Source organism: Colletotrichum navitas (genome assembly GCF_030913465.1).
Source record: "Colletotrichum navitas strain CBS 125086 chromosome Unknown LY79scaffold_110, whole genome shotgun sequence".
Classification (NCBI taxonomy): Eukaryota; Fungi; Ascomycota; class Sordariomycetes; order Glomerellales; family Glomerellaceae; genus Colletotrichum; species Colletotrichum navitas.
Window position 1 is genome coordinate 68,900 of NW_026850656.1, and position 25,955 is coordinate 94,854.

The 25,955-nt window shown below is 52.4% G+C and overlaps 8 protein-coding genes across 8 annotated transcripts; 3 read left to right on the forward strand and 5 right to left on the reverse strand.

The window, feature by feature from the left end:
* Nucleotides 1-50: 50 nt before the first annotated feature.
* On the reverse strand, nucleotides 51-7,183 carry LY79DRAFT_527347 (uncharacterized protein; the record flags this gene model as incomplete). Its single annotated transcript, XM_060555926.1, has 3 exons — nucleotides 51-991; nucleotides 1,066-2,782; nucleotides 2,831-7,183. The coding sequence occupies 3 exons, from the start codon at nucleotides 7,181-7,183 to the stop codon at nucleotides 51-53; spliced, it is 7,011 nt and encodes a 2,336-aa protein (XP_060408325.1).
* A 3,194-nt stretch (nucleotides 7,184-10,377) lies between these two features.
* Nucleotides 10,378-13,300, forward strand: LY79DRAFT_594460 (alcohol dehydrogenase GroES domain-containing protein; the record flags this gene model as incomplete). The annotated part of the gene is made up of 2 exons (XM_060561688.1): nucleotides 10,378-10,401; nucleotides 12,194-13,300. 2 exons carry the CDS (start codon nucleotides 10,378-10,380, stop codon nucleotides 13,298-13,300), a joined length of 1,131 nt encoding a protein of 376 aa, XP_060408326.1.
* A 521-nt stretch (nucleotides 13,301-13,821) lies between these two features.
* LY79DRAFT_527361 (FAD binding domain-containing protein) lies at nucleotides 13,822-15,457 on the reverse strand (the record flags this gene model as incomplete). The annotated part of the gene is made up of 2 exons (XM_060555930.1): nucleotides 13,822-15,108; nucleotides 15,173-15,457. The coding sequence occupies 2 exons, from the start codon at nucleotides 15,455-15,457 to the stop codon at nucleotides 13,822-13,824; spliced, it is 1,572 nt and encodes a 523-aa protein (XP_060408327.1).
* Nucleotides 15,458-15,998: 541 nt separating this feature from the next.
* LY79DRAFT_584214 (uncharacterized protein) lies at nucleotides 15,999-16,963 on the forward strand (the record flags this gene model as incomplete). The annotated part of the gene is made up of 3 exons (XM_060560383.1): nucleotides 15,999-16,089; nucleotides 16,459-16,598; nucleotides 16,661-16,963. The coding sequence occupies 3 exons, from the start codon at nucleotides 15,999-16,001 to the stop codon at nucleotides 16,961-16,963; spliced, it is 534 nt and encodes a 177-aa protein (XP_060408328.1).
* A 539-nt stretch (nucleotides 16,964-17,502) lies between these two features.
* Nucleotides 17,503-18,947, reverse strand: LY79DRAFT_570341 (4-hydroxybenzoate polyprenyl transferase). Its single transcript, XM_060559139.1, has one exon. It carries the CDS (start codon nucleotides 18,718-18,720, stop codon nucleotides 17,695-17,697), a length of 1,026 nt encoding a protein of 341 aa, XP_060408329.1. The 5' UTR covers nucleotides 18,721-18,947; the 3' UTR covers nucleotides 17,503-17,694.
* Nucleotides 18,948-20,146: 1,199 nt separating this feature from the next.
* On the reverse strand, nucleotides 20,147-21,244 carry LY79DRAFT_594463 (aldehyde reductase; the record flags this gene model as incomplete). Its single annotated transcript, XM_060561689.1, has 2 exons — nucleotides 20,147-20,442; nucleotides 20,509-21,244. The coding sequence occupies 2 exons, from the start codon at nucleotides 21,242-21,244 to the stop codon at nucleotides 20,147-20,149; spliced, it is 1,032 nt and encodes a 343-aa protein (XP_060408330.1).
* A 688-nt stretch (nucleotides 21,245-21,932) lies between these two features.
* LY79DRAFT_527287 (uncharacterized protein) lies at nucleotides 21,933-22,820 on the reverse strand (the record flags this gene model as incomplete). The annotated part of the gene is made up of 4 exons (XM_060555921.1): nucleotides 21,933-21,972; nucleotides 22,058-22,345; nucleotides 22,437-22,595; nucleotides 22,690-22,820. 4 exons carry the CDS (start codon nucleotides 22,818-22,820, stop codon nucleotides 21,933-21,935), a joined length of 618 nt encoding a protein of 205 aa, XP_060408331.1.
* An 840-nt stretch (nucleotides 22,821-23,660) lies between these two features.
* LY79DRAFT_570357 (fungal-specific transcription factor domain-containing protein) lies at nucleotides 23,661-25,936 on the forward strand. The gene is made up of 4 exons (XM_060559140.1): nucleotides 23,661-23,830; nucleotides 23,880-24,218; nucleotides 24,302-24,816; nucleotides 24,879-25,936. Exons 1-4 carry the CDS (start codon nucleotides 23,779-23,781, stop codon nucleotides 25,461-25,463), a joined length of 1,491 nt encoding a protein of 496 aa, XP_060408332.1. The 5' UTR covers nucleotides 23,661-23,778; the 3' UTR covers nucleotides 25,464-25,936.
* The last annotated feature ends 19 nt before the right edge of the window (nucleotides 25,937-25,955 follow it).

A 25,955-nucleotide genomic window follows, 5' to 3' on the forward strand; every position in this document is an offset into this window, starting at 1 on the left:
TAGAAATTGATATTAAAAACGGAGCTTCTTCTTCTACTATTCATAGTCTTTCACTTGACATCTCTCCCAATCCTCTCAAACAAAAACTTGTAGCCCTCCATCACGTAGCCCCAACGACTTCGATCGGGATCCCGAAAAAGATCAAACAGATGAGGCTGGCCAGGGGCAAGGGTGAGCCCCGACTCAATGCCCGCGTCCCGCATCGCATCTACCGTGTACCGGGCCTGTTGCCACGGAATTAAATCGTCTCCGGTGCCGAAGACGATATGTGTCGGCGACGCGTAGTTACCCCTGATGATCTGGGCGTAGGGGCTGGCGCGCACCACCTCGTCCGGAGAGGGCTGCTCTAGCTTGTTGAACGCGGCCGCGGTGTGCGGCGGCGTGTCCGAGCCCGACGGCAGGCCGCGGAAGAGAACGGGCAGTGTCTGCCCATGCCAGTTCATGTGAAGCACGATGCGGCTGCGGGGATCCTTTGGTGCTATCCAGCCGGCTGCCGCCATCATCTTTGGAGGCACATTATACGCGGTGATGGGGGCTGAAGAGACCCCTTCGATGACATTATAAGTCTCATGTGCGAAACCGCTCGAGTGGTCAGGGATGTTGGGCTTCCGCCAAAACTCGTCCTCATAATTGGTCGGGCAGTAGAAGGCAAGAATCGCGTCGGGGGGCGGGATGCCACGCGGTACGGAGGTCCAGGCCAAGGACATGGCCAGGGTGCCTCCGGTCGACCAGCCGACAACCACGGCTCTGTCGCGATCGAGAAGTCTGTTCGTTTTCGTCTGAGTCAGCTTCAGGTTTGGCAGCGTGTTTCTCGCCCAAGCATATGCCGTGGCAACATCGACAAGTGGCCCGTCGAGAATGGTCGTCTCCGGGCAGAGTCTGTAGTCCACGCTCACGGGCAAGACACCGTTGTCCAGAAGAAGTTGTATTTGACGCGGCCGCACGTCCTGGCGTGAAAGCATCACATGCCCTCCTCCGTGGACTATCAAACCTGCAGTGGAGCAGTCGTCAGCTCCGGTATCTACATATATACAAGATGCGGGCTTTTCTTGAGTCAAGCCATACCGGTAACCCAATTCCTTTGCGCTGACATCTGAGACGGCGAAGGATAGTGAATGTCTGCTCGAAGCGGGAGTTGCTTGTCCGTATGCGTGAAGACGACTGTCTCGACGCCGCCGGCTCTATCCTGGGGTATGCTGAGGTATGCGGACGCATCCCGGACAGGCTGCTTAAAACCGGTGATGACCCTGCAGACCTCGGACTCGCGTTTGTGGCCGCCTGTCCACGCGACGTGTTGGAAGCCGACCTGTCTCATCGTGGCATTCCAGAACTCCGGGGTCGACAGCACGTAGGGGCGGCCGTCGTCGTACAGCCACCACCCGTCCAGGAGGCCGAAGACCATATCCAGCCAGTAATTTCGCGTCGTAAGTTCAACGAGTGACACGAAGCCATGGGGCCGCAAGAGCTTGTTGATGTTGGTCAGTGAGTTGTGCAGATTGGTAGTGGCGTGGATGCAGTTTGTGGCCAGCACGATGTCGTATTGGCCGAGATGCTGCGCCGCGGGCGGCTTCTCGATATCAATGGTGCTATACCTCATGCAGTCGATCCCGGCGAACTTGCGCTTGGCCCCGGACACCAGTGCGGAGGAGATGTCCGTGAAGGTGTACTCGATAGGCACCCCCTTCTGCACGAGTCTGTCCACGACCCATCGCGTCGTCGCGCCGGTGCCCGCCCCCAGTTCAACGATGCGATATTTCCCGTCAGGTCCAGGGGTGGACTTGGATAACGCTCTCTCGAGAAAAGACGTGAGAAGCTGGGAATTGATGATGAACATGGGAGCCGTCGCGTACACGTCGTCGAGGACGCTTCGGTTCGCTTTGGTGCCGAAGAGGATCGATAGCGGATCCATCTTGCCGCTCAGGATCGCGGCCATATTTGCGCCACAGATGTTCAGGAGCGTGTGCTCTTTGGCATGCTGGGGGAACTCGGCAAGGATGTCCTTGAAGCGGCTGCTGAAGGCCGTGGCGTCGACCATTCGCTCCGTGCGGACGTACTGCCTGCCGTCGTAGTCGGCCAGCTTGCCGCGACGGAGGATTTCGTTGAAGACGCCGATCATGCGGTCGTGTCTCGGTATCACCGGGATTTTGGGAATTTTGTCGCCGGGCCTCAGCGCAGCGAGGTCAACGCCGAGGCCCGAGAAAGCCTCGACGACGTAGGCGAGAACCAAGTCCGCCTGCTTGTCGGCCACCTTGGTATAGAAGTCGCTGAAGCCGTACATGGCGGCGAACTTGTCGAAGTCACCTTTAATGCCCTCGAACTCCTGAGCAGCACCGGCCAGGACTGAGCTAGCTGGAGACGACAGCAGCTGTTCTATCTTTGGGGGGATGTGAGTGTTGTCAATGACAATACTGGAATCGGTGCTGTCTGTCGAGTAGCCAGAGGATGGCGCCAGGGATGATCCGGTCGTGCTGGGCTCCGTCGTCGCTGAATGTCCAAGGGGTGCGGCGGCGGCGCCGACGAGAATGTCGGTGAGGTCCCCGAAGGTGCAGGTGTCCGTGAACGAAGATGCGTCGATGGAGACCCCGAACATCTCCTCCATGTCGCTCATGAGTTCCATGCAGAGAAGAGAATCCAGACCGCGGTCGATGAGATTCGTCGAGCGTTCGAAATCGGTGGCCGGACACTCGAGATGGTTTCCTAGCAGTTCTGCCAGCTGCTGTATCAAATCGGCGCGCTCGTTTTGCCCTTGAAGCCCAGTCGTCTCTGCCGCCGATGAGGTTGACTGCAACTCAGAGTCGAAGATGATGCCTCGACTTGTCGGGTTTGTGACATGGGCAAGGGGGGTAGAGACGACGGGATCCTTTGAAGCCTGCAGGATGACGCCCTGAAGCCCCTGAGATGCGAGTTGAGCTCCATGGCCATCGAGATATGCGCAAAGAGCTGAGAAGGTCTGCATGTCCTGAAGCTGGTCCTGCAGAATCGAGATCTTGAAAACCTCGTTGACTTCGGACACGATCTCCGTAGCCATAAGAGAATCGATACCCAGCTCCTCAAGCGTGGTATCATCATGAAACTGATCTGCCGGGACGTCTGTCATTTTGCTCAGCAAGTCACGCAGCTCATCTGCTACACTCGGAGCAGCAACGGCAAGCCGAACCGGCGGTGAGGATGGCGGCGGTAATATGCTATTGACAGTAGCCACGGTGCTCGGAAGGGAAATCGGCGCTGGTGATGGGATATTCAAAGGCGCTGCCTCGATTGAGGCAGGCTTGAAGGTGGTAGCCGAGCTCTGTTGGGATGGCTTGGAGGACGCAGCTCCGGATTTAGCCAAAGGGTTCGCACGAGAGAGAATTTTGGCGAGAGATGCCATCCTCACCCTGCTGAACTTGGCCCCGAAAGCGACGAAGACTAGGCGTCCGGTGATCTTGTCAGTGACGAAGATGTCGTTGCTACTCTCCCTGTCGCTCGTGGCCGTGGATATCGCAAAGACATCCCAGCCGGGGCTGCTACCTTTGGCCTGTGCCTTGCCGAAATCAGGCGACAGCTGGACGCGATCGACGCGAGTAGAGACGAGAACATCGTCCGGCGGACAAGGAGCGAGACAGTTGGCGTATAGACCTGGGACTTGGAAGAAGTTGTCGATGGCGACGGGAGTAGAGACGAGATCCTGCGTGCAGGCGGGCTGCGGCTCGGGCAAGACGACCTCGGCCACAATGGCACCGTCAGTGCTGCCTACGACCCTTCGAACGCCTTGGTAAATGTCGTCGTATTGAACAACCCTGGAGAACACCTTATACACCAGCTTGCCTTGAACAGCTTCGCCGCCGGGCTGCGTAGCCATGTCGGTGAACATGCGGTCATTGTCTTGGTTTTTTTGCATGCGGTCGAGGAGCTTCCTGATCCGTTCCAGCTCAGTCGTGATGCTCTTGTCGTCTGATGGTACGATCTCGCACTTCCCGGTAGCGTGCGTAATGGTTGAGACCTGCGACGCTGGGAGAGCACTCTGTCTGCCTGAACGCTCTCGTGAGACGAAAGCAAAGTCGAAGTGGTGACCTGTGTGATCCGAAGGACTCAGAATAAGCTGAACGGCTCTGTTCTGTCCCATTCCGAGGGGCGAGGGGATCTCCAGATCGTCCACGCGTGCAAAAGGGGCGCAAGCAATGTTCTCAACGGCCGCGAGCTGCTTGGCGGCCTGCATGACGAGCTCGATGTACATAGTCGCTGGGCAGAGTGCCTCGCCTAGCACAGCATGGCCACTAACGAGCAACTTCCAACTTTCGGAACGAGAATCGATGGTAAAAGCCGCCTTTCTGGGCCCGCGAGATGCCCCGTTTTCTTGGAAACCGGAGAACGCGATGAGAACCGGCTCTGGCTCCGGCTCCTCGACGACGACAAGAGGCTCGGGTGCTTTCGCCGGCGCTTTCGACAGCTCCGACGAGGTGCCTGCCTGAAGATCAAAGTCCAGCCAGTGCCGCGTTTTCTCGAATTGGTAGGGTGGAAGGTTCAGAGCTCGATAGCTTCGCTTCTGGATCCGGTGGAAATGCCAAAATTGGATGTGGTGGCCGTGCCTCCAGAGGTTGACGGTCGTGTCTGTCAACGAACTCAACGCGTCATCCCTGGTTAAGTTGACGGGACAGAAGAGGTGGTCATCGGCGTTGTTGCTGCTGCTGCGGGAGAGAGCGCGTCTAACGATGCCGGTGACGGCCGAGTTAGACCCAGCTTCCAGCCATGTGCATGCGCCGAACCGTGACTTAATACGTTTTACGGCATCTTCGAAGTACACGGGTGAGCGAGTATGATCGGCGACTTGCTTCGCCGTGATGTCGGACCACGCCTCTCCTGTTGAGCAGGTCTCGAGGAGGATCTTGGGCTTGTTGAAAGACAAGCACCCGGCGAGCCTCTCCAAGTCAGCGAGGATCGGGTCGCTGAATCTCGAGTGGAATCCATGCGTCACGTTCAAGACCTTGGCTTTGCCCTTGGGGCTTCTGCTCATGAATTCGACGTAGGCGGCATCAACTGCAGCACAAGACCCCACGAGAACGTGACTGGAAGGCCCGTTGAAGCAAGCCACCTCGAGGCGGTAGTCGGAAGAGACACCCCCCAGTCTCTGCACTGTTGAAATGAGGTCCCTTACAGTCTCATAGCCGGCCTCGAGAGCGATCATGGAGCCCCTTTCCGAGCCCCATTTCTGGCGCATCAGAACGGCCCGTCCATGTACCAACTTGAGGCCATCCTCGAGCGATAGAACGCCGGAAACGACCATGGCGACGAGCTGACCGAAGGAATGGCCCAGAACGCAGTCAATCTGCAGGCCGCAGGCGATCCAGGACTGAGCGCAGGCATAGTGAAGAGCAAACTGCATCATCTGGAGAGAAACCACGTCGTCGACTGGCTGGGTTGCAAAGATGGCCGGATAGATTCCCGGGTGTGCGAAACCTTGGATCATGTCGTTGCACTCATCGAGATACTTGCGAAGCAGTGCCGAACTGTCATAGACGTGCTTGTTGAGGCTCACGAAGCGGGAGGTCTGACCGCCGAAGACGAGGACGAGTGGTCTCGGCTTGGGGTTAGTCTGGCAGAGAGGTGACTCGGGGTTCGAAGCAACGATTCGAAGTTGATCTTCCAGCTCCGAAAGGCTGGAGACGGCCGTCGCAAGCATGTTTGGAAGGCTCCGGTTCTGTCTCTCGCTCAAGCCGAAAGCGACATCAGCCAATATTTCGACCTCTGAGGCCGAGCCCCTGCGGAGGAAGAAAATGTAGTCTCGCAGCTTGGCGGAGTTCTCGCCGAGACTTTTGGCGCTGTTGGCCGTGGCGATTACAGGGAATCGGTTGAGGCTGGTACTTGATGCGGTGACTCGGCGACTCTGTGTCATCGTCGTCTTCGAAGGCGGTTCCTTGACAAGCATGGCGGCGATGCTACCGGCTGCCCCGTAGTTGTTCACACAAGCGATGAGTGTGTCGGCAGTCCAGGGGACGGTCGTTGTCGGGACCAGCATCCGCCCGGGAACGAGGGAGATCTTGGGATGGGGAGACTGAAAATGGACCTGTCTGGGAATGGCGCGGTACTGCATCATCAAAAGCGTCTTGATGAGACCGGCAACTCCAGAAGCCCCCTCGGTATGGCCAATGTTTCCTTTCACGGACGCGAAATGGAGAGGGTTCTCTCTCTCCCCGCTGGCAAAGACCTCCTTGATGGCGCCAAACTCGAGGGGATCGCCGACGGGCGTCCCCGTACCGTGAGCCTCAACGTAAGTGACGTCTTCAGCCTTGATGTTGGCCGTGGCGAGAAGCTTGCGGTAGAGTTCCGTTTGCGATGGGCTGTAAGGAACAGTAATGGGCACCTTGCTACTGCTCTGCCTGACAGCAGTAGCGAGTAGCGTACCCAGCACGTTATCACCGTCGGCAACCGCATCGGAAAGTCGCTTCAAAACCACAAGGCCGACACCCTCGCCGCGACAGTAGCCGTCGGCGCTGGCGTCAAAGGACTTGCTCGCACCGGTGGGGCTCAGAAACGAGGCGGCAGCCAGGTTCTGGTAAAAGAACGGGCTTGTGAAGATGGAGACGCCGCCGGCGATGGCGCTCTTACAATCGCCGTGCAGGATTGCTTTGCAGGCGGCGTCAATGGCGACCGCCGACGATGAACAGGCAGTGTCGAGGGCGACCGAGGGCCCAGACAGGCCGAAGAAGTGGCTGATCCTGCCGGGGACGAAAGCTCTCAGAGTCCCCAGGGCGGAGAAGGCGTTGGCTGGATGACTGGCCACGTTGTCATTGTAGTCTGACGCGCATACGCCGATGAAGCAGCCGACGTCCAAGTCGGGCTTGCGGGGGCCGAAGAAGCCAGCCGACTCGAGGGCTTGGTAGGACACCTCGAGCAGGAGCCGCTGCTGAGGGTCCAAGGACGCTGCTTCGCGGCCCGACTTTTTGAAGAAACGGTGGTCGAAGCTGGCGATGTCGTCAAGGTAGTTGCCAAAATACACCGTCTTGTCCGTGTCGCGTTGGTGTTGGTGGGTAGCGAAGCGTCCGCTGGGCGGCTCGCTCAGCTTCGACTCTCCCGCGTCTAGCATACGCCAGAAATCCTCGACTGATTCGGCGCCGGGGAATTTACAGCCCACGCCGACGACGGCGATGGCGTTGGGTGGAATGTCTTCCGCGAGGAGATCATCTGTGCTGCAAGAGGTAGACATTGTGTTATGATGTGGTCTAATTACGGTTCGAGCCCCTTGTTAAAAGGAGTCAAGGAAGCAAGTTAAGGTGTGCAGGTTGACGTTCTGGGGACTAGAGGTTCTTCAATGTGGCTGCAAGGTCATTTCAAATAACAACTTGTCCTTCTCGCAGCTCCAAGTCTGCGAGTAATGGTGGAATTTTTGTGTCTCCGGGACACCTAGAAATATCCAGAACAAATCACGACGTCGCAATTGAGTTGCCAAGGGGAGGTTGAATGCAGCAACTCGGGTCTAATAGAGTTGCCCCAAGTTGCCCCAACTCGGGTCCCGTGGCCACCCAACATCAAAATAGCGAGCGCCTGCCCTACCACGGATGTTCCTTTGCCCCAGTGTTTCATCAATATGATTCATGGTGATTATTAGGTCAGGCTTGGGATATTCGTAGCAGATGATAAAATCTGAAGCAAACCCTCCGTATTACTGCCCGACACTCCCAACGTCAACGCAGTTGATAAGGAGAATCTGGAAGTCTGCCCCGCCAGTATCGTACTTTTAGGCAATAAATCCCACAGTAGCTATACTGTTATGGGAATTTAGACATAGAAACAAATCGAGCAAGGAGTGGTCGTTAGAAGTAGTGGATGCTGTAACGATTCCTTGTCGGAAATAAAGACAGCAAAAGCAAAAACATATCACACACATACGAACACATCAATACAGGGAAAATCGCTGCTGTATTACGTACTTCAACAACTACTTAAATGATGGATACCCCATAAAGACTTCCTGCGACGATTGCTCGTTGGCAGTTCATGATGAGTAAATTTCTTTAAGGAAGGCATCTTCGCGACGAGAATCCTCTTCCTCTATTTCACGGTCGGTTTTCTTCGGATACTTGGGCTGAGGACGCTGTCCTCCTCTGCGTTTTCGATCCTCGTCCGTACAATATGGATATATACCTCCCCTAGCCTCTGCCTCCTGTCTCTTGGTAGCAGTCGCACTAATGAGTCGCTACCAGGCGCCTAACTGTAGATGCATGTGGTAGTTCAGAAGCTTTCCTTTAGGCAGGTACTGCTCTTCCTCCTAGTCTTCACTATAGTTGTAAAGAAGGTATAGTAAACACTATGAAATATAAGATCTTAGCCTATATAATATATTTAGCTTATCTAGAATACAATATTAACAAGGCCTATAGTTATAGTATTAGTAGTAGTAATAGTATAAAAGCTATTAGTAAAGTAGACTTATTCTATATTATGTACTATAGTAAGTAAGACCTCTTAGGTAGTAAGTATACTATTAGCCTTAGGTATACTTATCTTATAAAGTAATAGTAACCTTAGTGTAGTAGACTAGGCTATTTTGTAGCCTTATATACTATTTTATAACTAGCTTTATAGTAAAATACTCCTATAGATCTAGTCTTGTTATTTCTTTTATATTTATGTGAGTCTTTTATACTATATACTATACTAAGGTAATAATAAACTAGGTTATTACTTATTATCTAATAGCTATAGGAATAGTAAGTATAATTAAAGGTAACTATTAATACTTTATATTATAAAAGGCTATTAAAAAAAAGTAGTATTATTTAAGTCTTTTATTTATAAGGACTTAACTAGTATACTTATTCTATAGTATTATAGCTTAAGTACTTTATACTTTTAGCTAGGTAATAGCTTATATACTTCTTAAATAGCTTTAATATATAACTATGAGGCTAGTAAATAAGAACTAGTTTAGGCTTATTAAGACATAGTTATAAGGCTTTTAAGCACTAGTATTACTTATTTATTAAGCTTTATAGTGTTAGAGACAAAGATGAAAAGGAAAACAAAAGGGCTATATAGCTATATGGAAGTAGTATTAGTTAATATTCTTAGTAAATATAAGACAAGAAATAGCTAGCTATAGTAAAAGCTACTAATATATTCTTTTACTACATTTTAAGGTAATAAAGAGGTGAAAAGAAAAAGTATTAAAATATATGAAGATTTCTTTTCGTAATAAGATAAATAAAGACACTAAAGTAGTAGGTAAAATATATCTAATAGTGTTTACTAGTTAAAGGCTATAGAGAATATATTAAGATCTCTAAGTCAGGCAGAGGGGTATGATGATGATGATGATGATGATATTGTTTAACGCCTTCTAAGTCTATCTAGGTAGCACAAGGCGCCTGCTCAACCTGTCTTCTATTACTAGCTCAAGATCCCTCTGCCAAGGGGTCTTGGGCAAAACAACGTCCCCCTTTTACAGTGCGAATCCCTTATCAACAGCCTATAAATCAGTGTTTCCCTCCCAAGGATACACTTGAGGCAGAGGGGTATAAAGTAGGACAGTAGATAGGTTTAGCCAATAGTTGTACACAGACGGCCGTATCTTGACGTCTTCTAAGAGAGAATACTTAAGTAGGGATTCTAGTGTAGTGTATACGTACGCACTGTTAGTGTGTACAGGAAAAAGTATATAGAAGGGAAGGTTACTAAAGTGTAGGCAAATGGCGTAGTAGGTGGATAATTAGCAATAAATAACTCGTAATCGTCTCCCTTTGCCTTACACGCTTTACAATAGTGTTCTGTTGTTGAGGTGACGACTTGGAAATCGACAAGTTATACGTTTTGTTGTTAAACTTGCGGATGACCCTAGCTATATCTCAGAAGCAAGACTTTAACACATTATTTTCTGTTAGAGACAGGCGGTACGGAAACATTTAGTTGAAGTGTAGGCAACGCCGCCATGAGCCCACTGTGACCCTGCATAACTTCATTTCCGTCGTCCAAAGCTCTTAAAGAAGGACGAGATACGTATGGCGCAACTTATACCTACATCACCAGGTGCATATGGTATGATGGAGCAGGGCCGTGCATCTATATCCAGTGCTTGTTTCCATACTGCGAGACAAAAGCACCGGCATACCCGCCCTCGATGCTGGCCTTCTCAAAAACCGACGTGACAAGTCGGACAGATTCTTCTGGGGTGAGCGGGCCCTTGAAGTCGGGCGCATAGGCTGGAAGTTTGTCCGTGAATGCCGCGAAGCCTTTGAGCTGTTCTGGAGTGGCTGTGGTATCCGTTAATAAAACGGCCGCACCTTTCAACCTTGGCGGCAGGGACACATACCATCCGCATAGCGGCCCACCTCCACTAAGCCCGGGCTGATACTCAAGAAGAGCACGCCGTCTTTCTTGTACTGCGCGCTGAACTTAGACATGATGGCGTTCATGGCCGCCTTCGAGGCAGTGTATATCGGGCTCGTATCGACGTCCAGAGCATTGGTGAAGTCGAGGTCGGCATGACCCGAGGAAATGAAGATGACCTTCTTGACTTTGCCCTTCATGACAAGTGGGAGGAAGAGGTGAATGAGGTGGATGTTGCCCATGACATTAATCTGCCATAGCTCTGATCCAACGACGTCTAGCTCCTCGGGGATGCCGCTTCTGTAGAAGAATAGTTAGCGTTGAGCAGAAGCCGGCTCGGACGTCGGACAGAGGGTAGTCAGGACACGAACAAGTCACCGATGGGTCCGTAGACGTCAAGCAAGGGCACCAAACCTCCGTTGGCAATCAGGTAGTCGATGCCACGGTCGCCCACGATGTCGGCAGTGTCGGCGGCGGCCTGCTTCAGGCTGGCGTACTTGGTAAGGTCTGCGTGGAGGATGTGGACATTCGGACGGTTGTCTAGCTCTGCCGCTATCTTCCTTTCGGTTCTAGTCTTGTCGCGGACCAGACCAATAACTAGGTTCTTCGAGTCTTGGGAGTATTGCTTCAGGAATTCGAACTAAACTGGAGTAAGGAAATGCAAGTAGCCCGATTTCTGGAACGCAGACTCACCCCAATTCCCTTGGACACTCCGGTGATAACGTACACGGACATGTTTATCAAGCAAGAGAGGAAAAAGTCTTTGCTCAAATGGCTTGATAGATAACAGACTTGGGAAGGAACACTACGCGAGGTGCCAGGTTCTGAACAGTTGTGCCCGCCTCAAAATATAACGGGCAGTCCATTTGTTTCCACGCATTATTAAGCTTGAGTGTCTGTCTCGCGGGCAATGCAGCCATCACCGTTGGCTAGCAATCACGCCATATACCGGTCAAATGAAAGGCACCAATATGTAATGATAGATCAGAAAGGATAGGCCGGGCGATTGGGTCGGGTGGAGGATCGAGTGGGGTTATGCGGCAATTCATCCTGTTGGACTGAGAGGGATGGCTGAGACTTAATACCAAACTTGCCGTTTCGTGCGATTTGGTGTTACCCTGCATCATTAGCGTCGATGTATGATCAACTGCTTATGAAGCATTTCGGTGAAGGTCATCAATCAGACCAGTTCTATGTTCCGAGAAGAACCAGCACGGGGAGCTATGCACGCCCTCCCCGGCGAAGTATACTGGGAACTAGCGCCGATTTCGATGTCGTTATCGCACGATGTGCTCAAGCTGGGAAGGCCTGCCTGCATCAGCGTCTTTTTCCGTTAGTAAGCAAATGATTATTACCCTATTAAGTGTAGGGACTGGCCTTGGAACTAATTTGGGTACACTTATCGCTGATCATGAACCAGCCCGCGCAAGCTCTCCAAGGAAGCTAGATCGTAAAGATCCCAGTCCTGGGCAGCCCTGGAGGAGATAAGTTTCAGTCCCCACCATCCGCGAGGGGATGTGGTTCGGATAATAGTAGCGGTACGTTGAATAAGACCTGGGCATCAATTCATCTGCGTGTGTTACGTCAAGTGAGTCTTGCGGCAACTATGCACAATCAATCCTACATTGATGATGAATGGTCCCGCTGGAGCGCTTGGTCTCATGCGCACCTAGTCACCACCAAATCCCTACAAAAGCATCTCAAGACGGATGTCTGTCAGCATTCACTTGGTTGACCCGATTAAACTGCGCAAGTCGACGATATAATGTATCTCTCCCCGTTCGTGCCCGAGTCATTCACATCCTAGTCCTTTCTATCTCTCAACACCACTCAAGTCAGCACCGGCCCCTCATATCATATCAAAAAAATGTCTTCGCGTACATCAACCCAGCTCCCTAGCAGCTACAAGGGGCTCTACTTCACTTCGCCGTCTACTCCCCCTGAAATCACATCCTTTCCGACGCCTACCGTAGATGTCGGGTCAGTGATCGTCAAGCCATTGTACTGTTGGATACCTGGGTACATTAACGACGTCTACGGCAAGGATAACCCGCGCCAGTATCCTGTTCCCTTCCCTCTCGTAGGCGGCACCAACGCTGTAGGGAGGATCGTCGCCATCCCCTCGGATGCAGCCAAGTTGAAGGTCGGCGACCTCGTGGTCGTCGACCCTACGATTCACCCGCGTGACGACTCGGGCCAGATCATGCTCCTGGGGCTACTCGCCGCCACGGGCGAGATGAAAGCACTTGCGAAGGACGTCTGGCACCACGGCACCTGGGCCGAGCTCGTCAAGGCACCCCTCGAGTCCGTCCACCGCTTCGACGAGGCGGCCTTGCAGAAACAAGGCGTGAGCCCTCGTGACCTCGTCTTCTTCGGACAGATGGTCGTCCCCTACGCCGGCCTCCGGGACGTCAACTTGACCGCGGGCGAGACCGTTCTAATCAGCCCGGCAACCGGCAACTTCGGCGGCGCGGCCGTGCACGTCGCCCTCGCCATGGGGGCCCGCGTCATAGCCATGGGCCGCAACGAAAAGGTCCTGGGGGAACTCCGAGACCTCGCGCCGGGACGGGTTGAGACGGTTAGCATCAGCGGCAGTTGGGAAACAGACCTATCCGAGATCTCAAAATTTGGCCCTGTCGATGTCTTCCTCGACCTGACTCCGCAGACCGCGGCCAATACCGACCATATCCGCGCAGGATTGCTCTCTGTCCAGGCCGGCGGACGCGTGAACCTGATGAGCGGCGTCTCCGAGATCACCATCTCCCCCCCACTTCTTCAATTCAGGGGCCTGACCATTCGGGCGACAATGATGTGTACTTGGAGTCAACAGAGAGATCTTGTTAAGCTTGTGCAGACGGGCGTCTTGAAGCTAGGCGAGAAGGCCGGCTTAAAAGTCCAAGGCGCTTTCAAGATGGAGGAGTTCGCGAAAGCGCTGGAAACAGCGGAGAAAGAGTCTAGTGCCGGTCGATCTGTTGTGTTCGCGCCTAACGAAGAGTAATGGGCATGTTGCAGAGCAATATTTCCAAGCCGATGACTACCCCTAACGAAGAGCAAAAGGAGCGTTGCGGATCCGGCAGTGCTGCCCCCTCCGCTTGGAGATCTGCTGCGAACCTTGTGAGACCAGTCGTCGTCACCCTGTATCAGAAGCCCTTCTCGAAAGAGGATTACAACATGGCCCTTGATGATCTATGCGTTGAAACCAGGGTTCTAGACATTCAGCCGGAAAGGTGGCTGGCTGTATTAGAAGCTATCTACTAGACGAATCAATGACCCAGTTGACATCCTCTCAGTCCCTGTGAGTCGTGTAACAAGTTGATCTATGGTCCAAGATAGTCTTCAGGTAGGATTATGTGGTAACGTCATCAAAATCTATAGCCTTGTCGTTGAACACAGACATACTCCATATTGAGTTGAGGAAGCACATAATTAATCAGACAGGTCTTTTATAGCACTCGAGAGTTTGTAGACAGCCGCATCACTCGTCACATGAAGATTCGTCCCTATTCAAAATAACCAAGACTAGGGATTGACTGCTTTCTGCTCTCCGCTTTGTTCAACCACGATGGGGTTGTAGTAGCGGAAGCGGTTGTCGGGGTCGTACCGAGCCTTGAGGCCACGTAGCCGCTCGATGCGCCAGCTCTCGTGACCGTACCGCTGCTCGAGAGTCTCGAAGCCGGTGGCGTAGTTGACGTAGGCGTTGACGGGGCGGCCCGGCTGGCCGGCGTTCCACTGGTCGCGGACCTCACTGGCCCAGGCCCAGGCCGCCTGCTCGCGGGAGCCATCACCGTGCGGCAGGGCGGCGTTAAAGAACATCAGGTGGCGATCGGCGCGAAAGGGGTAGGCCGAGCCCGCGGGATCCACGGCCTCCACTCCCTGCGTCGCATAGCCTTCGTGCATGATGCCAGTCCCGGCCGCGAGGTCCGGATCTTGGGCTGCGCGTCGTTTGAAGCCCTCGTAGATGAGACGCTCAGCTGTCAGGTTGTAGACCAGCAGACCCGCCGTCGACGTGATGTGCATGCTGCCGTGCTGGCAGATGGGGTCAGACATGCTGGTGCCCTGCGCGTGGCCAATTTCCGGGTAAGGGACGTCGCCGGTTTCCTCATAGACGGTCTCTATCGCATTAAAGGGAGCAAGATGCTTCTCGGCCTCCTCAGCGGTGCCACGGTAGGCAAACGTCCAAAAGAGAACAGGTTCTTCACTAGTTACAGTGGAGTTAATAAGGAAGCTTCCAACGTTGAAAGCCATGTTAACAGGAGTTGTGCCGTTCCCATGAAACTGGTTAAGAGTGTCAAAGACAAGCTCTAGCTGTTCACCACGCCAGATGTAGTTATGGTAATGCCAGGTGTCAGGGCCCCGGGGGAAGACATTCATCTCGTAGCTTGTGACGATGCCGAAATTGTGACCGGCCCCTTTCATAGCCCAGAGAAGGTCGCTGTGGCTCGTTGTGTTGACGCAAATGGAGGAGCCATTGGCCAAGACCACGTTGAGCTGCAGTATGTTGTCGCTAATCATGCCATACAGACCTTCGTAGCGACCGTGGCCACCCCCAAGGCCGGCGCCTAGCATGCCGACGCACTCACACCCGCCAGTGGTGGTGACCAAGCCCTTCTCCCAGAGATAATGCATGACTTGGCCTACGAGAGTGCCACCTCCGAGCCAGGCTGACTTGCGGCCAGGTTGAATGGTGATGCGGTTGAGCGGCTGCATGCTGATCTGGATACCACTAAATGTACCGAGGCTTGCTGTCAGGCCGTGTCCGCCGCTTCGGGCCAAAAATTTGATACTGTTCGCGTTGCAGTATTGGACCTTGATAACCAATGTTAGCATGTAGGACCAGTCTTCTCGTTGAGTTCGTGTTTATGGGTCTTACGACAGTGGCTACGTCGGACTCACTTCCGGGCTCGACTGCAATTTGAATGGTGGGCCTAGAAAAGTCCTGCCATCTGGAAGTGGCATTCCCGAAACGGTCATCATCCGGCCCGAATATCAAAGTGGTGTTGGAGACCAGGCCACCGAGCTCTTGCTGAATCTTTGCACTGCTCAAGTCACGACGGGTGACGGGATGTTTCTCAAAGTATCTGGGGATGCTGGCACTAGTGACGAGGGTCCAGAAGAGCCCAAGGTAACAAGATACGGAAACCGCAGAAATCTTCATTGTGAAAGCTGTCTTGATGACCACCCTGAGATGAGCTTCAGGACTGTGACCTTCTTGAGGTAGATATTTGACTCGATTGTCCCCTTATCACCCAAGTATCCCTTCGGCCCCGGATACATGGATAGCAGACTCGGGATGACTGATTGATGACTGAAATCGCCCGACCATGCGTCACCACATTTCACTGCCTGTATATGCCAACAGGCTGCAAGCTGCCTCAAAAGCTGAAAATGCTGACTGTTCGAAGGGTGTGTGGGAGGCTTGAGGCCGCCGCCAGGCAGAGGTGGAGACTATCATCCACCGAATTCTGGCGCTTGTGCCGGTTGCCGACATCTCTCACCGAACCCCCATCCTGAGGCAGTGAGATCCATTTACCGCAGGTTGGCGTGCCATCTCATCCACATCCAACAGACAGCGGCAACAAACTTGCCATTTTTACAAATTCGACGCTGCTCTGCATGATACGAGCTTGCAAAATATGGACATTTTCATTTCTAAAAGGTGCCTGGGGTGGGCCTCATCTTGCTTCCGTAGTCCGTAGATGAGACAACTAAGCGACCCAGCTTTAGGTAGCATTCGTGGGCAAGAGGGTTGTGTTTCCGGCTTTTCGGCTTTCACTCGCTTCTATGCAGGTAAGACGGAATGAGATCCGTAAGGCAACTGAGAGTCTCATGCTAGACTGCTGCGCTTATACTATCTAATCCTTCGTGCATGGCGCAGCACCAGCCACGCCTCACCAAACGATGCCAAAGAAACATGAGCTGAAGCTCAGCCAACAAGGTGGTGTGAGTACGCCACATGCACGTCTTTTCTTTTACCCTCGAAAGTATGTTTCCCTACTTATTCGCTTCACCTTTGTCCACTGCCTGCCCAATTATTGCTTACTATAACCTGCCACCGCGCACTACAGTGAGCTGAGAAGTCAGACTTGCTTTTCACATCCCCATCAGTCAGGATGGCAATGCACGGGGTAAACTTCTGTTCCCTGGAGACAACAACAGGCCGCGCCATCAAATACACAGGGGAGCACTACCGTAAGGACGGTGTCTCTGAGGAGGACTTTATGCGTTGGTTCACAACCCAGTTCCTGCCTCGCGCGGTTCCCATCATCAAGAAGCACAATATCCTGAGATGCGCATTTGTAAGTAGCTACTAGACAGCCAGCTTGACGATAAGGGCTTACTGACACAATTGGATTATTAGCAAGAGGCGGATCCCAAGCTCGGCGCGGCCTTACAAGCCGATTTAGATCAGATGCGGCCTGCATGGAAGGTGAACGACTGCGATATTATATTGGAGTATTGGTTTGACGACTTGGAGAGCATGGAGAGCCTTTTATTTGATCCGCAATGGACTCAGACGGCACTCAAGGATTGGAATGACTGGCTTGATGTATCTAGGTCTACCATCCGTATTAGCTATGATACGACATTTTTGGAACACGGGGCTATCAAGAATGTAACGGGACTGAAAAGAAGAAGCAGGTGCACAGCCAGATTCGACTAGATCTTTAGTACTTTAGCACGATAGCGACCGTTTCCCCTTATTGTTAATTTGCAAGCGACTTGAACAGCTGGCACAACGGGATCAGAAGTGAATAAAACCCCTTTAACAATTGGCTCCTGGAGCTGTCCTTGACTGTTCATGTCGGGAAATGGAGCTTCTCAAGGTAAAGGAAGATATCTGCATGATTTTACGGACTACATATATCTATGGTATGGCGATAGTCGTGAAGCTCTATTATTACATGGCTCATGGTCTGGACGCTGGTCTATAAGTGGGATATGTAAATGGGTCCATTACACCAAGTCGCGTGCAATTGCTTTGTTTTGCTGTCACAACCGGCGAGGAATCCAGTAACTAATCGAAAATCTCCACGTAATTACACAGCATATCAGCCATCGATAGGGCGGTGGGAAAGTAGCGGTAAAAGGGTCGGTTGTGGCAGTGCGGGCGATATGACTCTTCCACCTCATCCAGGCGCTAGGAAGTCTGAGCGAACGACAACGTATTGCGCTTTCATATGACGGTGGAATATTCAAGTAGGCATCATGGTTTGTTTGCATTCCTTGTATATAATATCTATATAAACCGGACTGCTACCGACTTCAGCCTTCCAGTCACAGCTGTCCTTGAGTCAACTGCTAAATTGAGCCCAAGGTTAAGATGCTTGCTTCATATTTTCACCGGGTCAACAAGTCGACAACCAAGAGTGACCACATGCCTGAACTGGTCGGTCAGTATCCGTACTTCTTGGAAAAGAAATCGGCCAATAACCCAGAGAAGATTGCGGTGCCGACGTAACCGCTTCCGGGACCAAACGCCCAAGCGCAACTGTCGCCGTCTTCCAAATCGACGGTCCAAATCATCCTTGCCAACAGCACAGCAGTTGCGCCACACGATAGAGCGTAGTATGGTGCGCCAAAACCTGCAAGCCGTCCCGCTAACACTAGAAAGTAGAGCTGCACAGCAGTCGCCATGTAGCAGGCCGGCTTCGTTCCCTTCCTTCCGAGGCGTACGGCGAGTCCTTTGACACCAGCTTTTAGGTCATCGAGGTAATCCTGATGAGCGTAGATGGTGTCGAAGATGACGGTCCAGATAATCCCAGCGAAGTATAGACATCCCGCTGACCGGGATAGTGGTGATTCAACGACCTTGGACACGCGGGTCGAGAGATCCAAAGATGGGTCCAGCAGAGAACTCAACGGATCCTTCCCGACCATCGCCGTCACCAGGAATATGGCATACGACAGCCCAAACCCCAGCTCGACTTGGGGGTAATTTGTGCAGCGCTTCAGGAAGGGGTAGATGAACAAGAGAGCGCCATCTACGGCGGCGTGAACCAAGGCAGAATCGCCCAAGGGGTACAAGATACAGGTGCCAACGGCAATTTGTATGGCGGTAAAGAGATGTGCTTGTCCCGTCGTAACGGCACCCCGTGGGATGGGTCTCACTCGGCAGCGAGCTACCTGGCGATCCAAGTCCTGGTCCAAGTTGTCGTTCCATGTGCAGGTGATGCCGCGGAATACGGTAGTCCATAATCCCAAGTATGCCGCAAGGAGACCGAGAGTTTTCAAATCGATATCGCGGGAGAACGGGGGGATGTTGATGGCAAAACCAAGCCCTATCAAGTAGTGCCAGTAGAAGGCCCAGAATCCTGACTGACGGTCGAGACGCATGAGTTCGGCGTACGGAACCCATGCGTCTGGTATGAAGCGAAAGAGTCCATGACTTGGCTTGTTGTAGCCTTTGGCTTCAGCCATGGTGGGGGAAGAAAGTGGTACTTTTCGGAATATGGTGGGTTGGATAGTTTCAGGACTTGCGTCGTCCTTAAGGATGGAGAATAAAGGTATGATAACGGGCGATGTATGTAAGTCGCTAGAGAGCCAAAGACCTGAGGATCGGGTTGGAAAGAGCTAACTGGCAGTTCCGAGGCCCCGAGGCTGGATCAACCATGACCTTTATTATCTTTTGTCATAACAGTTATGTATGCCTGCTACTGAAGAATATTCGGACATCTGTGTACCTAGGCACTCCAGCAGTTAAATATTGAGGACACATACAGTGCTCAAGCTCAAGACGATGCATCTTTCGCCATACTCAGATTGTCCTCCTCTGATGGTGTGGGTCATTCCGGATTCCATCCGGCCCCGGGTCGCCCCCACAGTCTTGTGCTTGGATGATAGCATCCTAGTACTTCTCCTCGGACCAACAGGGAAGTGATTAAAATGAATGGACAATATACTAAATGTATGCCAAAACGTTGGTCCAACGTTTGTCAAGTCTGCTCAAGACTATTCTGCATACGCACGCTGCGTGTCTTAGGTGAGATTTGAGGCGGACCCCCCGTGCATACTCCACCCGGCCAGTTCAACAGTGTCGAAGCAAATACCACAAATGGAGGGAGGGCCGCTGCTATGACCTTCCCATTCCGGGACAAGATAAAGGAACAGGAACGGGGATGCGCGGAGAGAGCTTGTGAGGGTGCAGTGGATGGCCCCCACAAGGGAACCTAACCGCGAAATCGGTTCAGGGGCCAGGGCCGACGGCTGACCGGGTTCACCTTGACCCTGGCCTTGCGGGCTCGATACGGCTTGCCTGCCGACTGGAGCAAGGCCGTACTGCGAGGTGACATAAGGAGTTTGGGGGCTGAACAGGCGTCTGTGAAGGATATACTTACGTACCTCAGTATTACTGCGGGGTAAAAAGGAAGCACATGTGGAGTGAGCACTCGAGGTGATAGGGATGACTGCATACTAGTCACCCTAGTCACAATGATAGACATCCGTTAGGATTCGGTAGCCCTAGACTACACCCAACACAGTAATGACAGATCCAAAAAGTTCCACGCTGAGAACGCTAGCCTGTCCTTCGGAATCTATGGCTAAAGAGGTACACGAGAAGGTAGCAAATACAGTCAGTGGCTTGGCACCACCCCCACGTACATACGCGGAGACTCTGGAGAGGGGTCACCGGGGCTCCTCGCCTGTGCTGTGTCGGATGAGGCAGATGGTCAATGGTGGTCAGAGGGCTATACACAGGAGGAAATAATCATTTCCATAAACTTGCCAAATTTGAAAAGCCGGAGTGACATTGCATGAAGGAGCCCTCACATCCCCATGAAGGCATGAGCAGGCCAACTCCCCCCAACCATCAATGTCTTCCCGTAGGCCATGTTGTTCCAACATCCTAAACGAGGTCTTCCGTGTTTCGCTTAATGCTTTCCTCCAATCTTGTCCATCCGTCTCTGCCCATGTCGCGCAACAGGGCCTCGGCTCGCTTACCAGGCACAATGTCGCTCACATCCTCCTCCGCCCGGAAGTTGGCGGGAAAGCTACGGCTCGGATAGAGTTTCCGGAAAACAGCCAGAATAACGTCCGCATTCACAGGCTCGGCGAAGGCGAATACGCGCTCGGATTGAATGTCGGGGTGAACAGCGGCAGCGACGTGCAATATGGCGTCGTCCTGCACATCGACGAAGTACTCTGTGATCTCGGGTCAGCCCATTTTGTTCCTCCCTGCTTTTTGAGATGTGCTTTGATGAGAATTACGAGCTGTGATGCCACCTAGGTAGTGGGTATTTCCCTTGAAAAGCTCTGCAACAAAGGCCGAAGTGGAGGGGTGACCTTGGTTGGCGACGTCGAGGCTGGCGCCGAAGTTCATGTTGGGCAGAATGGTGTTCAGGGTGAAACTAGGCTTCCTCTCGTCCATGAACTTCCAAGCTTCTTTCTCGGACAGGGTCTTGCTGGCGGCGTAAACAGGCAGCGCGCGCTCCGGCTCATAAGGCGGATCGCGGTACGCCAACTCTACAGCCTCGATGTTCCATGTATCAGTCGTGACCTTGACGGGGTTGTTGGGCTTTGGGATCAATGCGGCTGTGGAAGAGGATGTGAGGACGAAGCGCTTCACACTTGGCTCCTGGGCGGCTGCTTCCAAAGCGTTGAGAGTTCCTGATACTGTCCCCGGAATCACATTATATGGATTCGGGTCCAGGGAGAAGATGGTTGCCGTATGGACAACGGCTGAGGCACCCTTGACAGCTTTGGAAAAGGCGTCCTTTGCCGCCATGTCTGGTACAGCCACCAACTCGAAACTGCCTGAGCCATACCTTTTGTTGAATAGGGTGCTGATCCAGGTATTCTTCTCCAGGCTACGGGTCGTACCGCGGACCTTGTAACCAAACTTGAGGAACTGGTCAGCGATATTGGATCCAATAAAGCCATTGACGCCCGTAATGAGCACCGTCGAGCCTTGAGCAATAATGAGTTGTTCGGTTGAGAGAGGCATTTTTTTGTTTTACCAGTTACAGAGCAGAAATTGAGTTAAGCGCATGTAAGGGAGATACAGGTGTCCGGTGTGAGAGGGAGCGGGCAAATATAAGTACAATATTAGGTAGGTTGATACATGGAACCTGAAGATTCCAGGCTATACCTCAAGTAGAAGCGATGTTTATTACACCACATCCAAGTCCTGCATCCAAACCGAACTCTCTGCACTGGTCCCAATCAAGTCCTCATTTGGTGTGCAGGCCCTCTTGTGATCTAGCAGTGTCGTGAGCTTGTTCTTTTCTGCTCAGGGCAGTAGGTTCGTTATCGACCCGGCCACCAGGGTAACTAAGCCCATTCGTTACATCAACAGTCACACTATGCTACTTAGTTGTTGTGGTCTTTCACGATCATAGTCAAGCCTGCCAAAGATATGCTGGTATGAGGGGATCGTTTATTCGCTACTTGCTATGCATAGAAGGACATGTCCATAGTTTTTCCCTTGTCATATTCATCAATTCAACTCATTGGCGCCGTGCTAGCCGCTGCCCGACACCTGTGCTTAAAATTGCCCGGTTCTTTCCAAGAGGACATAAATAGATTCATTACGGATAGAAAGAGCATGTGGCTCAAAAGTATACCGTTCCTCCCTAAATGCTCCATCTTAGCACTATATTTACTTAGATCATTCTTATTACTGATTGGGTTCTTCACGAAGTTCTGGTGTACTCAGGATACGACTTCTTATACCTGAATTCATAAATAGTTAGCGAACGCCAGCGCACGTATGATAGAGTAGCCATCACAGAAACCGTGGGTCCCACCAGACACTTACCCCAACACACTCTCTGCGAACCAGGCAAGCCCGCGGTGCACCCAAATGAGCAACCAGACAGGCATCCAATTCAGGAACGGCGGGCACAGGAGGGAGGATGCATTTTCAGTGAAGAGGATGATCTGTAGAACGGATGGCTTCAGGCCGGCCTTGAGACAATCATCTACATAGCCAGAGAGATTGCGTAGGAAGTTCACGTCAAGAATGTAATCAGTGTCCTTGCATGGATCTAGCCAGACGGAGAAGACGAGATCTTCCGTGGCTGATTTATGAGACCAGAACTTGTGGCTGGGAATCCAAGACGGCTTTCGGTCAGTCAAAGTGGCCCTCGAAGTACTTACACCGGACACGTTGTCTGTCTGTCGGGTCCAGAACTTACCGCGTGCCGGCGGGTATATGAAAGATTCCATTATCCTTGGTGACGGCGTATTCTACCCCGTTCTTCACTGCACCAAGTACACCTTGCTCGATCTTGAAGTATTCATCCTGTAAGCGATGTATGTGTCTGCCATACCAGATAATCAGATTCGCTCCGTGACTTTCGGGGCCTGAGATCTCTTGCTTACAGTGGCGGCCCAGTCAGTCCGGCGCGGACGAGGGGGTTCTCTATGTAATGCGTCTCTCTGACGTACCAACGGCCGTCAGGCTTTGAGAGGGGCTCGTACAGTGCCGCATTGCCAAGATGGAGGAAGGACGGTTGAGAGTTGTTTCTGGTGCGATGCTGCGGTCGCGGCGAGAGCCACTGCTGCCACGCCCACAACATTTTGAAAACTATCAAAGGGAACAGATAATGCAACGGATCTCAGGACTGCCAGTCAGCCATATGGCGAAATGTCCTTTTATGTTCAGGTAATTCCACGGGGAGATAGGTGTTACATACGACTGATCAGCGGTATACCTGTACGCCTACCCATGTATTTCTACGTGCTCGAAGCTAGTGAGCTCAATACCTGTACACTGTATGTCGCGGGGACAATACTCCGAAGCCGCTCGACCGTCTTACCTGCATCGTTACCGAAACTGCCCTCCCACCAGAACGGCTGTCAAGAGTGCATACCGTTACGTGGGGAGGGGGTCCCAGTCGAGTGGGATGATCTTTCAGATCGATTGGCGGGCGTTCGACTTGGAATATGCGGGTGGCGCCGCTTCGTTCGGGAGCTAATTTAGCCGTCAACAAATTTCTTGCCCTGCAGCCCTTTCTCGGTCTCGGCTGCATGATTGCTTGCAAAGTAGCTATACATACTGGTCTTCCTGTCTGACGGTCCACGCACTGAATCTTTCTGAATCTTTGCCTCAAGCCATGCAGGCAATGGAGTGAATCGTCACCTCGGTATGCTTTTCCTATTTTACCGCATCATCGTAAGTACCCCTACACACCAGTTTGCCCGCCGGACGTTTTCCTAAGCTAGGTAAGTGAGCTGTCGTTGGCGGTCGGATGTACAGAGTGACAAGCGAGCCTGCTGCGAACTATTCAACGAATGGAGCGGAACGGCAGGCCTTCCCAGGGAATGGAGCAGGGTGTATCTAGGAATTACCCCAAAGTCCCAGCCCTATTTATGTTCAGACTGGCGTGCCTTGAAAGTGCATAATGCAATGTAACACTGGAACCATCCCAGAGGCAAGTCTACAAATATAAGAGCAGAGCTACTAGCTCTAAGCTTCACTGGTTTCCCTCTATTCTCCGTCTAATTTGGTCGTACGCATGCGACGTTTCAGTGGCCATGCGGGAAAGGCGGCTAACAGCGACGCCCCCCGATTGTGCTACATGCCAAGGTAGGTAGCGGGCCTAGGAAGAAAGTATCAAGACCTCTAACCCGACCAGGTCGTGCCAGCAGTCGCGAGCTCGCCAGACCGAAAAGAGTCTGTACGAGCTGCTCTCGATCGAACCGGAAATTTCGGGGGCACGGCCTCAGGCTGTCCTGGCCGCGCCCCAACGATGCGCGGCGTGCTGTCGTCTCCGAGTCGGCTCAGTGGTCACCCTCATCTTCGATCGCGGGCACCATCTCCGATGCAAGTTTCATCCACACGTCATGTTGGGATATCGAGTTATACAACAAATTGAAGAGCTCCGGTCCTGTCCGCAACCTTCTTCTGCTTAGTGTTCCGACTTTCTGGAACTCATCTAAACTTGGGGCTCTTGACCGAGACCTCTTAGAGTACTGTATGGTTTACAAATCTGGCACGAGCATCTACCAACTTCATAAGCAGAGGCAGTACTAACATCTGCATGCACACAACCTATAGTCTGTCGTGTGGCGTCCGCGTCCCTTGCTACATTCGGCCACGACACTACTACCCTAAGCAACTCCCTAGTCCGGATTGCCCTACAAGGCGAGACGACCACAGCTGCGGCGGTGTTCCAGGCGCTTCTGGCGTTTTCTTCGCTACATCGTTATGGCCTGCAGTCCCAAGCTCTGGAGCTAAAGGTTGGCGCGCTACGCAGCTTGGCACAGGAACCAGTAGCGTCAGGGCATGGCGCAAATGCGATGCAGCATACTGCCGCAGGGATGCTACTCTGCTCCTTTGAAGTCCACCAGCCGTCTTCCACTTCAGGCCACTGGGCGTTTTACCTCGGTGGTGTCAAGACGGTCCTCAACGCCTCCCCTGTCAAACAACTACGCCAGCTTGGTTCTGACATGGTCGTCTTACTGGACTGGGTGCACTACCACGATGTCCTCGCTCGTTTTTCCCTGCTACACTGGAAAAGAGACGGGGCCCCGGAACTCCTGCCGACTTCAATAGACATTTTCAATTTGCAGGTTTGTCATGACAGCGGCTGCATTACTACAGGAAGTGTTAGTCTGACACTGGAATGTTTTAGGTGTCCAATCTGCCGCCGCCTGTAATCTGCACGCTGGATGTACTGTCCCAAGTATGCGATACAGTGTCAGACGGTGCAATCCCGTCAGAAACCAGCGGCAACATGGATGATTACAAGGGCTTCCTGGGGGTACTGTATTGGAGAATCAGGAGTCTTCCGATACCCAAAGTCCCAGATATTGACGACCATGATTCGGAGGATGCTACTCTGGTATTACAGCTCTACCAGCTCGCCATACTATTGTTTTTCGACCGGTGTTTCGAAAGCCTGATAGACCAACCCATCAGGACTCAACAGTACCTGGACAAAGCCTTCGCTATCGTCTCTCGACTACGATCGTGTAAAGAGCAATTTCCCATTCACGTCATCGGCTGCGAAGCGCGAACGGATCAGCAGCGGTCCGTTGTCCTTGATGTCATCTCTAGGACAGAAAAGATGGGCTCATCGCGATCTTGGAGCGATTGTAAGAGAATACTGCATGCCGTCTGGGCTCAGGATGACCTTGCTGATGGAAACGATATCAACTACCTGTATAAGTTGACCTCGGTCATGAGTCATTGTATAATGCTTCCTAGCTTTGTATAGCCAGTCGCCTTGTATATGATATAGCACTTTGAAAAAACAGCGCCTTCTTTGCACAAGTATGGAACGAATGCGTCAGACGTGCTGGATTCGGACTGCTGCGCTGCCTCGTCGTGCACAGGGGGTGGTATTGACACTGGTTTATGATGTAGCCATAGGGGGCTTCTGATCCCGGAGAGTCCGCAGGATCCCAAACACAGGACAAGCAGAACGGACTCCTATCGAACTAGAAACATTCCGAACAAATACATCTATTGGAATTCGCGCGCTGACCCAGTGCGGTTGTTGACTTGGGCGTGTTTATTTGTTTGTTCTATCTCACGCCAGGGCTGTGTCTCATTTGTTGACGTGGGCTTGCGAATTCGGCTAGCGACTCGGCAGCCAGGCCTAGACCAGTTCATTCAAGAGATAGGAAAACAACGCTTATTCATTCTTAGCACTTGCCTAGAAACCTTCTGACATAATCTTTCCAGTATAAAAGCCTCGACGCCCTAT